The 15,531-nt window shown below is 43.0% G+C and overlaps 1 protein-coding gene across 1 annotated transcript in view; it reads left to right on the top strand.

Annotated features, from left to right (window-relative positions):
* The window catches only part of LOC129323476 (sodium/hydrogen exchanger 10-like), a 430,138-nt gene that overhangs the window by 336,373 nt on the left and 78,234 nt on the right, over nt 1–15,531 (top strand). The window contains exon 18 of the mRNA XM_054970016.1: nt 13,564–13,712. Coding sequence (XP_054825991.1) covers nt 13,564–13,712 — 149 coding nt within the window. The remainder of the gene's footprint in view (nt 1–13,563; nt 13,713–15,531) is intronic.

Raw genomic sequence — 15,531 nt, 5'->3', positions numbered from 1 at the left:
ATCTTCCTGATGACCAACATGCTTTGATGAAGGTTCTACAAGGGGAGACTACTAAGCTAGCAAAACAGCAAATGACAGCTAGGAAACGTCTGCTGATTGTTTAACTAGATCCATAGCATCCACTATTGTCATGAGACATCAGGCCTGGTTACGCTTGACAGCACTTCTCAATGATAAAAAGATTCAAGATTTTCCCTTTCAAATATTTGTTTTATTTTTTATTTATATTTCAATTTATATACCGCCCATCCTCAGGGGCTCTGGGAGGTGAATAAGTTAAAATCAATAAAAACAAGAAAACAACAGTACTAAAATCAACATACAAAACAATAATGAAATAAATTAACCAAGTGCAATGGTGTTGCTGTTTTCAGAGAAAATGGATGATTCTCTGCCTCAAATGAAAAAGAAAAACAGGGTTTCTCACCTGTAACTGTTGATCGTCGAGTCTCTTCTGTGCAGACACACATTGGGGACTGCGCAGGCGCAGGCCAGTCGCGGAAATGATTCTTTTAGCTTCTAGCAATGTGACGGGGACGGTCGGGTCCAGCGCGCATGCGCGCTGGTGTTCCCCCCAATTTTGAACATACAAATACCCGAACGTCCCCGGCATTCCCTCAGTTCACCTGAGCCGCCGGAGAAACTGTTGAGTAAACCAAGCACTCACAGCGGGGCAGGTGGGAGGGAATGTGTGTCTGCACAGAAGAGACTCGACGATCAACAGTTACAGGTGAGAAACCCTGTTTATCGTCGTCGTCCTTCTGTGCAGCCCCACATTGGGAGAATAACTAGCATCTCACCAATGTGGGCGGGCGTGAGTGCCTACTTGAATAAAGAATGCAGGACAGCCGTGCCAACTGCTGAATCACGGCATGCATCCACATCCACAGAATAATGTTTGATGAAAGTGTCCGCAGTGGACCACGTTGCAGCTTGGCAGACGTCCCGGAGTGGCACTCCTCGCAGGAAGGCAGCAGAGGCAGCTTGTGCTCGAGTAGAATGAGCAGTGACCAACAGAGGGCATCGGACTCCAGATTTCTGATAACAAAGTTTAATTGTAGACACAATCCAGCGAGAGATGGACTGGGCAGAAGCTTGTGAGCCCTTGCGAGGGCCAGAGTAACACAAAAACAGGACAGGAGACTTCCTGAAACATTTGGTGCGATGCAAATAAAACAACAAAGCACGTTTTACATCCAAAGTGTGCAGTGCTCGTTCCCCTGGGGATGAGGGATTTGGAAAAAAGGAAGGGAGGACCACCTTCTGTTGCAGGTGAAATTTTGAGACCACCTTGGGTAGGAACTGCATGCTAGTGTGGAGCATGACCGTACTGGGGAAAAATTGCAGGAAGGGGGGGGGGTCACACCTCAAAGCAGACAGTTCCCCCACCCGTCTAGAGGATGTGATTGCCACCAAAAAGGCCACCTTCTGCGTGAGTAGGGGCAAGGGACAGGTAGACAGGGGCTCAAAAGGGGTGAGCATCAAACGTGAGAGCACCAGGGACAGGCTCCATTGAGGAGTAGGATGGGCCCTAGGAGGAGAGGACTTTAATAGACCTTTCAGGAACTGTTTTGACAGCCAATGAGTAAAAACAGTCTTCCCATCAGTCTCCTCATGGAAGGCAGAGATGGCAGCCATGTGCACTTTAACACTGGAAAACGCAAGGCCTTGGGAGCAGAGGTCCAGGAGGTAGTCCAGAATGACCGGAAGCGGACAATTAAAAGGAGAAACCCCTTTGGGGGCTAACCACCTGGAGAAACGTAACCACTTTCTCTGATAGGACAACCTGGTAGATGGTTTATGGGCATTCAAGATCACTCCAAGCACCCTAGAAGAGAGGTTTACTCTGGGGTGCCCAGGAGCCAGGCAGTCAGATTCAGCACTGCCACATCGTGATGCCATACCCCGTCCCTGATTAATAGGTCCGGGGCGTGTGGCAGGGGGAGGCATCGCCCCTGTGACAGGGAGAGTAAAAGGGGGAACCAATCCTGGCGAGGCCACCGAGGGGCAATCAGGATACAATGGGTTCGGAACGCTCTGACCCTGGAGAGAACCTTGTGAAGGAGCGGGAAGGGAGGGAAGGCATAAAAGAGCCCCGGAGACCAGGGTATCTGGAAGGCATCCCCCAATGAACGATGGCCAATCCCAGCCCGGGAGCAGAATAGGGGAGCCTGTTTGTTGTGGACTGTGGCAAAGAGGTCGATGATCGGGGTGCCCCACATGCGGAAAACCTCGTGGAGGTAAGCCCTGTTGAGGGACCACTCGTGTTGGGGCAAAAACACCCTGCTTAGTGTGTCTGCTGCTGTGTTGCTCTCCCCAGCAATATGAACGGCCTTGGGCAGAACGTTGTTGGTGACCGCCCAGTTCCAGAGCGTAGTTGCTTCCCTGCAGAGCTTGAGCGAAACTGTTCCTCCCTGCTTGTTGAGATAGTAACAGGCTGTGGTATTGTCCGACAGGACCTGCACCCTCTTGTTCCGAACGACATCTGTAAAAGAAGCAAGGGAGTAACGGATCGCTCTAAGCTCCAAAAGGTTAATGTGCATGTTCACCTCAAGCGAGGACCAAACACCTTGTGCTGACAGTCGCCCACAACGCCCTCCCCAGCCGAGATTAGAAGCGTCCGTAAAGATGGTGACCTCTGGCAGGAAGGGACCAAAAGGACAACCCTCGTACAAGTTCTGAGGGACAGTCCACCACACCAAGGACCGCTGTATCACCCTAGGGATGGAGAAGCATTGATTTTGGCTCATAGTGAGGGGGTTAAAAACTCGAACAAACCAGTTTTGCAGAGGCCTTATGTGGAGGCGTGCAAAAAATACCACCCCTGTGGAGGATGCCATGAGGCCCAACAACGTCTGAATCAGGAGGGCAGTTTGGAACCTGTTATGTAGGAAATGACGGGCCAGGGAGGAGATCCTGAGCAAGCGGTCCGGGGGTAGATAAGCCCGGCCATGCAGAGAGTCGAAGTGGACCCCGATGAACCTAATGGTTGTACCCAGGGACAAAACAGACTTTCCCAAATTAACAACCAACCCCAGCCCGTCCAGCACGGATAAGGTGAGGGCAATAGAGTCTCGGAGGGAGTCAGCGGAGGGACCCACCAGGAGCCAGTCATCTAAATACGGGTAGACAAAACAGCCATTGGACCTAAAATATGCCACCACGGTAGCCATACATTTAGTGAATACCCTGGGCGCCGAGGCCAGGCCAAAGGGCAAGGCCGTGTATTCATAAACGGCGCCACCACATGAAAAACGGAGATATTTCCTGTGGCCCTCAAAGATGGAAATATGGAAGTAAGCGTCTTTCAGATCTAAAATGGCCATCCATACGCCCGCTTCCAAGAGCTCCACGACCCGTAATAGGGTCAGCATCCTAAACTTTTCCACCCTCAAGTAACCATTAAGGCCTCGAAGGTCCAAAATGGGCTGAGACCCCCCATCTTTCTTATCCACAAGAAAGTATCTCGAGTAAAACCCCCAAGGGGAAGTAGAGACATCAACCACCCGGACAGCACCTTTGTTCACCAACTCCAAAACATTATTTTGTAAAATAACATTACAACATGAAGTAGAACGAGGGGGGTGCGAAAGAGGGGGTGCAGTGGTAAACGATAACTTATAACCACGGGACACAATAGAGAGGACCCAGGTATCAGTGGTAATGAGTTGCCAACAGGGCAAAAAAGGCCGAAGCCTATCCAGGAACTGAAGAACAACTGCGTCCTTGGAGACCAACCGGGGAGCGTCCAGGCCCAGTCAGAAGACCGTGGGTTTTTGCGCAGAGGTCGAGGGCTTGGGCGAAGGAGGCTGGTGTCGTCCCTTGGACCGGCCGGAGCGCCTCAAAGAATGGCGCTGCTGGCCAGAGTAGGAACGGTGGCCATAGGATTGGCCGGAGAAGAACCACCCCTGGCGCTGTTGGTACTGCTGGTAGGGGGACTGGTAGGGCCGGAACCTGCCATACCGATATCTCGGACCCGACTGCGGAGCCGAAGGCGCAACTCCGAGGGACTTGGCTGTCTGCTGGTTCTTCTTCATAAGGGAAAGGGACTCATCCGTTTTTTTCGGAGAAGAGCTGAGGACCTTCAAACGGGAAATCCTCCACCTTGGCCTTCTTCTTGGGAGGCAGGGCCGTAGACCGGAGCCAGGCGTGCCGACGCAAGAGCACCGCAGATGCCATTGCCCGTGCTGCAGAGTCGGCGGCATTCTTGCCAGCTGTCATCTGTTGTTTAGACAACCGTAGAGCCTCAGCCTGGAGAGCCTTAACTAAGTTACGGTGATCGTCAGGAAGGTCAGAGAGGTAGGAGGACAGTCGCTTCCACAAGAAGAGATTGTAGGAGCCCATTATCGTTTGGAAATTGGCGATACGGAACCCCAGGGAAGCCGAAGAGTACATCTTCCGACCAATGCCATCCAGCTTTCTGCCCTCTTGATCCAACGGAGCCGAAGAGGAACCGCGTCGGAACCGAGCTTGACCTTCCTCGGCCACGATGGAAGAAGGCTTCGGATGGGCGAAGAGGTACGGGCAATCCTCCTATTTCAGCCGATAATATTTCTCGACCTTCTTGGCCGTAGGCGGCACGGAAGCAGGGGTCTGCCAGAGCGCCAAGGCATTGTCGACGAGGTCCTCGACGGGAGGGAACACCACCGAGGCAGGAGACCCAGAGTACAACACCTCCAGCAGCTTGCTCTTGGGTTTGGAGGTCGTGGAGGCGACATCGATCTCCAGTGCTGCGGCCATCCGAACCATCTGCTCCGCGAATACTCTATAGTCGTCGTTAGGGGACGACGAACGGAGCTCCCCCACCGTGTCATCAGGAGAAGGGTCGGAGGCTGCGTCCGAAGAGTACTCGGAAGGAGACGCCAGGCCCTCCTCATCCTCGGAGTTGGAGAACGCAGCCGGGGTCTGCGTCGGAACCGAAGGACGTTCCGCCGGAACCGAGGAACAGGGCTCGGGAGCCGAAGGATGTCGATGCGGCCGAGCTGCAGGCGGAGGAAGAGGCAGGGTCGATGGTGCCGGAACCGCAGTCAAGGGCGCTGAAGGACCAGGCAGGAAGGGGGCAGACTGCTGGACCCAAGCCACAAAATCCTGCCAGGAGGCTACGTTCCCAAAGCCCGGGACAGGCTGCCAAGGAGGTAGAGCAGCAGGCATCGGGGCGGATTGGTGAAACGGTGCCGGAACCGACGAGACGGGCTGTGCCGGAACGGAGACCTCGGACGGAACCGGGAGGCAGGGAGCGTTCAAACTCCTGGAACGGTTCCGGAAAACAAGGAAACGACTCGTAGTCGTCCGGAATCTCTGGAGGAGGCGTACGCGGAGGCGACGGGGTGTGGAGACCTCTCACGTCTACGGCAGGAGGGCCAGGCCTGGAAGGCGAACCGGCCAATGAAGACGGGGCCGGCGATAAAGCATGGCCTTTGGATTTGGACTTGGCCTTTGCCAAGTTGTTTGACAGGTTGCTGACTGCCAGTCTCCCTTTCCAACTAAAACCATTAACCCAGAGTAGAATGAAAAAGAAGAAGGAGAAATCACAGAACAAAAAGCAACAAGAGTCCTGTTGTTCCAGAAAATAAAAAATCTGACCAGATCAATCCTTCCATGTGGAAGTCAGAAGGCTTTTTGGGCAAGATGAAATTCTTCCTAGTGCTCCTCGATCCACTATCTTTAGAGGACTTCTTTAACCATAGTGGTAGCTCTGGCATCATGGTACCTAAGCAAAGGACAGCAGCAGCTGAAAGCCACGGAATGGGCATGAACAACTTCCAAATGCCTGGGACATCCTTAGTGCAATTCTCCTTTAATAATTGCTTTTTCTTTCTGATTTTAATGGTTCTATACTGTATGTTCCATTCCCCCCAATTTTCAGCCTATTCTGCATAACATGAGCATTTGTGGGCAGTTGAGGACTTGGAGGCTGAAGGAGACCCTTCCCTCCTCAAACCCACGTGTGCATGCCCATATGAATGTTGCCAGTCTTTCCTTGCATTGTAAAAATGCACAGAAAGGGATGGTGATGCTGGTGCCAACAGCATTGTGCCATCTGCTGCTCCCCTCCCCAGCAGAAACCAAACCACTCAATGCCAATGCCCAGGAAGCGCCGAAGCGCCGTGCACATCTCCTTCCCGCCAACAGAGTTAACACCAAGTGTTCAGTCTCTCCCTTTTGGATCCAGTTGGTTGGAGTGCAGACAGACTTGCCATTAAGGAAAACAAGATGCTGCTGAACAATCCACACTGTCTGGCCTGCCTGCATGACAGTAAGAATTGAAACAAAACACACAAACTTTTCAGCAGGGGGGAGTCATTACAGGCCCATTTCTTGAATTTGTTCTGCCATCCCGTAAATCACTTTAATGAGACAAACTAGCAATTTTGGTGTGTATTTTTGGCTCTTTTTTGTTATGGACACCCATTCTTCCTAGCTTGGAAACGTGTTCCTGAGGTACAAATGGCTGTTCTCTGAGGTGACAAAGAGAGGCAGTCACCTCACCTTACTTTCTGAATGATGTGGCTCATTTCTGAGGAGAGACTATTTCAACTCCCTAAGATGTGCTTTTAGTAGGCTGTCCTCAGTTTTTTCTCCTGTGAATTTTGTTCAGAAATTTGTTGGGGATCACATGGGAAGGTACTGAACTGCATAGAAGGAGCTTTCACTAGCTCCTGAATTCTAACTTACCAGAGGCGTCAAATATAACGCTGAGGGGGGCGGGGTATCAGCTCCCTGAACACTCTAAAGCTGTCGGATGAAGATTAGAGAAGGGAGGATCATTTGGCTTTGAACAGCAAGAACTGAGTAAGTCAGAAGCTTGTAATAGCCATAAGTTCAGCTCCCACATGCTTTACTTTTTCTTTCCCAGTCTGTTATTCCCTCCCTATCTCCCTTTCCCACTGTGAAGACTATTTGACAAGAACTATTTAATGCACTGCGAGATCAAGGTAGAAGAATAAGTTGCAATACAGGGCCATAAATTTCCTCAGCTCTTCTCCTCCATCCCACCCACCTTGCCGCCTCCCGGCACCTTGAAGAGAGGGAGGCTGAGACAGATAATTAATCAACCAGGAGAGGGGAGATAAGAATTGAGTATGGAAGCAATCAGATGTTATAAGACTTTGCATTTAAAGTAAAGGTTTTTTAAAGTCTGTGAGATCTGCTTAATGTAACTGCATCATATTGAAGTGGCTTCTCCATCTTGGAATAATTGCCTATACTGAACTGCTACAGGGGAAGAAGCTGTATTTGGCTGTGTTTTTTGTGGGAAAAAGTTTTACATTTCTTTTTTTGGCTGTGTGTGAGCAAAACTGAGCACTCCTTTTAACTTTCTCCATCTCCCTCTATCCTTCTTTGATTTTTATCTTTATTGTTTTTTTCTTTCTCTGACGATTAATCCAAACCTTCTTCCTCATCTTGCTGGCATAAGAACAGAAGACAGAACAAGTGAAATACATAGCCATCTAGTGGACAAAATATTTTTTCAATTTTTACAGTTCTGGAGTGCCTGGCTTCCTAATGGCTTAACAATGGCTTATATAAGACTCTTGGATTAATAATATTAATAAATTAATATAAACTATTGCTTATCGGTTTTCTCTTCTGTTCTATACTATACTTTATCTTCTTTGGTTTTTAACTCTGCTTTAATTATTATTTGCTATTAATAATTATTATTGATAGCAATAATAAAATAATCATTGTTATGCCTTAACCATCAAGCATTTCTGTTATACCACTTTCCCTGTTCATTTTCAATTAATATCTAATATTTAATAGCCTTATTATTAGTTGTATCAAATTTCTACAGATCAGTCAAGATAGGATTATAAGCCTTATAAGAGCTTGATGTAGAATATATGAGAAGCTTGTATGAGATTTTTTTGGAACAAAAATTAAATAGGCTGCAAAAAATGACAACCAAAAAAAAAGAAAAGAAAAAAGGAGATAGCGATGATGATGGTTTTGACTCTCAAGATCTAATGGATAAAATTCAGCAGAATTTAGCAGCACATTCACAAACTATTACATCTCAAATAAAAGATCTGCTTAAAGAATCAGAGGAATCAGAGGAAAGCACACAACAGAATATCAAACTAGAAGGTCAAAATATATATGACAAGATAAAGATGGACTTTTCAGCACTGAAGAAAGAACTTGCCACTGGACTAGGGGAAGTTCAAGAAAAAGTGCAGAAAAACACTTAAGAAATTGAGATAGTGAAAGAGCATTATAGAGATCTTAAATTGAGACAAGAGGCCCTAAACCAACAACTGGAACTAGCAGATCAAAAAACTGAAATGCTGGAAGTACAAAATAGAACTTCAAACTTACAATTTTGATCTGTCCCAGAAGATTTAGGGGGGAAAGATTTGGAAGACAAATTTAAAGGGCTATTACAAGATCATTTTTAGATTGAGGAAGATTGCTTAGGGATAGATGAAATATATAGGGTCTATTCAAAATTTGGGGTCAAAAGCAAGAGACCATGGGACATATTGGTAAAATTTACACACAAGAAAATGAGAGATTTGATTCTGAAGAAACAAAGAGAAATCCCGTTGAAAATTTCAGGATCAGAAATACAAGTTTTTCAAGATCTTCCACAAAGCCTGCTGAAAAAGAGGAAAGATTTAGATTTCTTGAGACAATTACTACGTAAAAAAGAAATCAGATATTTTTGGAAAATTCCATTTGCTGTTGAAGTTTTGTTACCAAAAGGAAGAAGGCTGATATCAACTATCGATCAGGCTAAGCTGTTATTTGAAGAACTAGCGGCAGAAGATACTCTTGATGCCCAACAGGTGCAAAGAGACAAAGATACAGCAGAAGGTGAAGAAGGGAAATTAGATCAAGCAGCAGCATATTAATGATATGGGAAATTCCAGTATCCTATCAGTGAATATCAATGGCCTAAACTCCCCTTAAAATGATCAAAAATATTTAATTTGTTAAAAAAACAGAAAGTGGATTTAATATGTCTTCAAGAAATTCATATCAAGAAGAAGCATGAACATATTTTAGAGAACAAAAAATTAGGTAAAGTCTATATATCGTCAGCGGAAGAGAAAAAGAGAAGAGTGGCGGTCTACGTAAAGAATCAACAATTCAGCATAATTGAGGAACTGCAAGATCCAGAAGGAAGATACTGAAAATCAAGCATCCAGAAGGGAGAATCTATACTTTAGTTACAATCTATGCACCAAACACTGCTAAAGAAAAATTCTATGGTAAATTTTTTGATAAATTGATAGACCTTCAAGAAGGAGAAATTATTATTTGTGAGGATATGAATAGAGTGTTGGACCCAAAGATGGACAAATCGAAAAGAACAAGGGGAGGGAAACTACCCAAAAATGTGCTGTACTCTATGAAAACATTACATTTGACGGATGCTTGGAGAACTTTAAATTCCAAAGTCAGGAATTATCCCTTCTTCTCAGATAGACATCAGACATACTCAAGGATAGATATGTGTTGGATGTACAAAACCGTATTAATGAATTTAAACAAAGTAGAGATACAACCGAAAATTTATGCAGACCACAACTCCCTGCTGATAGAGTGGCAAGAAGAGTGTAAGAATAGAAGGTGGTGTCTGAATGATAACATATTATTACAAGATGATATTGTTTAAAAGTGCAAGAAAGATTTAGAAGAGCTATTCAGATAGAACTGCACTAATGATGTCTCCATTACCACAGTATGGGAAGCAAGTAAAGCTTTTATGAGAGGAAACCTGATAGCCTTGACATCAAAAAAAGGAAGGAGAAAACAAAGCAGATGGATGAAATTGTAGCTAAAATTCAACAATTGGAAGAACAGCATTAAAATCACTCAAGAAGACAATATTAACTGAAATTAAGCAACTAAGAAATCAACTGAACTTTTTACAAATTGAAGAAATGCAGAAGAAATTAAGCTTTATGAAGTAGAAATATTTTGACCAACAGCCACAAAAAGAGAAGAGAAGAGAAGAGAAGAGAAGAGAAGAGAAGAGAAGAGAAGAGAAGAGAAGAGAAGAGAAGAGAAGAGAAGAGAAGAGAAGAGAAAGAGAAAATATTTTGAACATGCAAACAAACCAGGTCATTTTCTGGCCTATCATCTAAGAAGAGAAACTGAGAGAAGAAGGATCACAGCAGTTAGAAAGCAAGATGGAATCACCCATGTAGAAAAAGAAATACATAAAGTTCTCACATCCTATTTTTCTGAATTATATTAAAAAAGAACCCTTTGTGGAAGGACTTGAAGATTATATTAAAGAAATGATACTCCAAATGTTTAAATTAGAAGACAAAGAAGTGCTGAATTGTAATATAACAATACAAGAGATCTCACAAATGATAAAAAGTTTGAAAAAAGATAAAGCACCCGGTCCGGACAGGCTAACAGCTATGTATTACAAATGCTTTGAAGAAGAGCTGGCCCTGATGCTTCAAAAAGTGATGAATAAAAGAAGTGAAGATAGGGTTTTACCTGAATCGTGGCAAGAGGTGCATATAATGCTGATTCCAAAAGAAGGAAATGACCCAATGTTGCCACAATCATACAGACCAATTTCACTGCTGAACATGGATTACAAATTATTTACTTCTATCTTAGCAGAAAGACTCAGAAGAAGCATAACGAACATAATACATACCGATCAGATGGGCTTTGTGCCGAAGAGATATATGAAAGAAAACATCCAATCTGTAATTGATGCAATAGAACTGGTGGAGAAGAAAGGACATACATTTGCATGTCTTTCTGGCTGCTGAAAAAGCATTTGATAATCTTTCTTGGACCTTTTTGCAAAAAATAATACAAAATTTAAGTATTGGCCCTAAGTTTGAAAATTGGATAAAAGGAATTTATGCAAAGCAAAAAGCGAAGATTTTAATCAATGGAGTATTGACATAAGAATTGCAAATAGAAAAGGGTACTAGACAAGGATGCCCATTGTCACTACAACTATTTATATTGGCAATGGAAATTCTTGCTTCCAAAATAAGGTAAGACCCTAAAATTAAAAGCCTAAAAGTGGACAATGAAGAATTTAATCTGAAATGCTATGCAGATGACGTGGTATTGACGATTTTGAACCCGCAGGAGACAATAAAGGATGTGATGGAACAGCTTTTGAAGTTCTGTGAATATTCAGGATTCAAAATTAATAAGAAAAAACCAAAAATTATCCCTAAACTATTAACAAAGCATGAGGAAGAAAAAATTCAGGAAGTATTAGGATGTGAGATAGCAGCAAATCCAGTGAAATACTTGGGCATCTATCTAACAAGACATAAAGACACTCTGTTTAGAGATAATTATGAGACATTGTGGAGTAGAATTCAAAAATATCTGGAAAGATGGTCCAAATTAAATTTGTCTTGGATTGGAAGGATTTCAGCGATTAAAATGAACATTTTACCAAAAATTAATTTTTTTGTTTCAAATGTTACCAATTAGCATAAAAGATAAGACATTGAAAGACTGGCAGAGACAAATTAATCAATTTATTTGGAACAGTAAAAAACCAAGAGTAAGATTCAAGGTATTACAAGATGAAACTTCCAGAGGAGGATTGGCAGTCCCAAATATTAAATTATATTATGAAGCAGCTGGTCTAGTTTGGATTATAGATTGGATAAGAAACCCCAAAGATAGACTAATACGACTAGAAGCGGCGTACTTGACAGACGGACTACACAACCTCCTATGGGTGGCAAAAAGATCAAGAAAGAAACAAGAAAGTCATGTTATAAGAGCCTTATTCAAATTTGGGATTCGGTTAGAAGAAGAATAAGCCTGTTGATATCGCCACTATTTTCACCAATTGATGCCTTTTGTGATAAGAATCAGAGAAGAGATAATGATTTTATAATGTACCAAGATATGATTAAACTCTCAAGGAAAGATAAAAACATGGCAAGAAATTCAAGATGAAGGAAAGAAAATACAATGGCTGATATATTTTCAGACAGTTTCCAGCATACAAGAAGCCCAGAAGGAACTCAGAGAACAACTAAGGAAGCTTACCGACTTTGAGAAGTTAATCATGCAGAAAAAAGAACTCATCTTGGGTCTAATATATAAACTTTTACTCCAATATGATACTGAATCAGAACAAGTTAAAGTGTGTATGATAAAGTAGATGCAAAATTTTGGAGAAGAAATAACATTTCAATAGTGGGAGAATCTTTGGACAAAGGGCATAAAATTCACGGCAAGTCAAACATTAAGAGAGAATTGGTAATAAAAGTTTAATAAACAGAAAAAAAAAAGAATAAAAAAAAAAGAGAGAATTGGTACACGATGTTTTTTAGATGGTACATTACATCAAAAGACATTGAGAAAATGGACAAGAAATATGTGGGGTTATGTCGGAAATGTAATGAAGCAGATAGTTCCTTTTATCACATGTGGTGGACTTGCCACAAAAGCAAAAACATGCTGAGATGCAAAAGATTTTAAAATTTGATTTTGCCATGAATCCACAAACCATGCTGTTGACTACCAGAAAATGTAGACAGAAAATTACACGAACTATTTAGATATCTATTGACGGTGGCAAGGGTGGTATTCGCAACCAAGGAAGATGAATGCCCAACTAAGGAAATCTAGAGAGATAAGATGGCAGAATACGCAGCAATGGCAAAACTAACAAGCTATCTAAACAGAAGACCAATAAGAGAATTCGAAGAAAAATGGGGAAATTATTTTGCTTACAAAGGACAAAAAGCATAAAATGTCTTAGTTTTAGAAACCAGAATAGGATGGTGTGCTGATATATTGTTATAGATTGGATATAAGGTTAGGTTCTGATAAGATGAAATTGGTTAAATATCAGTGATGAGGTAGAATGCATGATATGGAAACTTTGGCAAAATAGTTAAGTTAGATAGAAACGATCTGTATAGAAGCATTAGACCATACTAAGATACAACAGTTAGAATGTACAGGGAGACCACTTGTTTTGACCTTTAGTTGATCTAAAATTGAATATTGTGTAAGAAAAAGATCGTATTTAATTTGAGAAGACACATAAGAGTTGGAATAGGAGATATAATATTGATGAACTCTGATTAAGGTATTTGTATACTCTGTATTTTATTATAACAACTCTTGTAGTGCAAAATCTTAATGTTCCTTTGACCCTCCTATTCCCTCTTCTTCTTTTGTACCCCACCTTGTTCTGAAAATAAAATAATAATAATAATAAAAAAGAAATTTGTTGTGTTGGATAAGTTTAATAGGACTGAGGGAACTTTGTTCAGCAGGACTGCTTCCTCTTCAATCCTAACAATTATGCCATTTCTGTAAATAAGATATGCTTTTCATAATGTGATAAATTCCACCTGCTTCTGCCATCCAGAATGATAATTTATAGATCAGAAAAATATCCCTGTTATTAAGGGGGGAAATCCAACTAAAATTAATTAAACTGAATGAAGTGTGGCTTGCAGTAGTGCCCAAGTAAGGGTTTTCATAAAAGTAGATCACTATATGAAACATTATCATCTAGGTACTTTTCCATAGTTGAGCTGTCATTGAACATTTCTTGCATGAAAAACGTAACATTTTTGTTTGTTTTAGGACTAATGCAACGTGAGTATCCAGAAATTGTCACTGCTGTGAAAACTAAACAAGCAGTCCAAACAGTGCTAAACACAGCTTTTGAAACTCTTAAATTCATGGAATCGGGAGGAATTGTCAATAAATATGAAGGAAGAGAACTGCATCAGGTGATTTTTAAAAAATACATAGATATGTATGTATAAAGCTTACACTCATAGCAAGCAGATTTGTGGTGGAATTGCTTTTGGGTCAAATCCTTTTGGAATAAAATCTTAAGGGAAATATAGTAGATTACAAACATTCAACTCCCTGTAGATTCAAAAGTAATGTTCCTTGGGCTAATTGCAAATCATGTACTACACAAACATAGATGTAAGGTATTAGATTAATCTCTGCTGCCAAGATGTTGATCGCAAGAATCTGGAAAAACAAACAGCATTTCAATGTCACTTAAAGTCTGGCAAATTAATCAAAATTAACAGAAATTGTTCTATTCCAAGATGGTAAATTAAAGCTCTCAATTTTTTTTTCTGATCGTAAATGTCTTACTTTAATGTATAAAAAAATACAGAGCTCAGTTCCCCTCAATTACATCAATATGAGTCTCAATATACTCATATTTCCCCATACCTCCAATCACATTTATCAGATACAGAACTCATTTTTATCCCAAATAATTACATCACCCCTTCAACTAATTCACACCTGCATGTAATTAATTAAATTATCACTAATTAAATGGGCATTAGCCCTTCTTCAGCCTCTAAGAGTCTAATCGATCCCCCAGTACAAAATTCTAATGATCCCAGGAGAAAATTTTCAACTTGTAGCCATTAATAAATCCACAATCCCTCAACCAATTTGAAGAGCGACCCACAGTTCCGTCTCTAATGCAATTGGGTAGCCTGATTTCCCAGGTCTGCTTCCAACAGTCTTTCAAGTGCAATCCAGGGTATGCTTTCACAGCTTCCCAAACAGGTGCAGGCAGGCACAACAATGCACCATGCCCACCATCTGGGCCTGGTACTGGTCTCACATTATGCTTCTTAAGCCTTTTCCTCTGCGGCCCAATTTCACAGGCCCAAGCAGCCTGTTCTCTCCTCTCCACTCCCGACATCGGTCAACCAGGTGCATCTCCTAGACGCCACCCTCCAATTCCAGCTCCCCAGCATGCCAGCTCCTGAACCTCCAGAACCATCTAGGGGGCCTCAAGCTTCCTGGCATCTGGACAATTGGGTGGCTGACAGAACTGGGCAGTGAGCAGCCAGCCAGCAGCCAACCATCCTACCACTCGGCTCAGCTCGGTGTCAGATGTCCGCTCGTGCATGCAGCTCTACGTCGGGGGGAGAGGGGAGTCAGTGTCGATTTCGACCCAGTCATACTCTTGGCATCAGATAACCTAGCTCAGCATAGTACTCAGTTTGGTACTTGGCTCAGGCATCGAGTCTGATATTGAAATAGTCAATTTCACTTAGCTTTGCTCTTGCTTGGCTTTGCTCACACCCTGGTTGTTCTCATACGACTTCAGGGGAGGGAAAGGGGCTCCACCTCACTCGGCCTTGTTCAGCCTTGCTCTTACATCGCCCCCCAGTCCACTCCACAGGCCAGCCTAATCACTCCAGCTATTCCACAGGACAGTTTGTTGTTGTTGTTATTCTGCTAGTTGCTCTTCTCCATTCCTCCTCCACTCCACACCTCCACCACTCTGTACCCCCGACTGTTGTTGTTACTCTGCTAGTCCATTGCAGCTCTGTTTAAATAGTCCTGGTAGAACCATCCAAGGAGCCCCAGTGAGTCAGCAGCTAGTGGCACCTTAAGGGGTTGTGCAGTAATAATCACATGACAACCTCAACAATTGTCCTCCTGCTTCTCGCTCAACTCAATAGTCCAAGTACCTGTAGAAAGATCTAAAGAGCCCCAAATAATAACCAGCTTGTGGCAACTTAAAGGGCCAGGTGGTAACAATCAAGTAACAACCTCAGCAAC

This window comes from Eublepharis macularius, chromosome 2 (assembly GCF_028583425.1).
Source record: "Eublepharis macularius isolate TG4126 chromosome 2, MPM_Emac_v1.0, whole genome shotgun sequence".
Taxonomy (NCBI): domain Eukaryota; kingdom Metazoa; phylum Chordata; class Lepidosauria; order Squamata; family Eublepharidae; genus Eublepharis; species Eublepharis macularius.
Note: the sequence above shows the minus strand (reverse complement) of the source record. Positions and strands in the feature narration are given on the sequence as shown.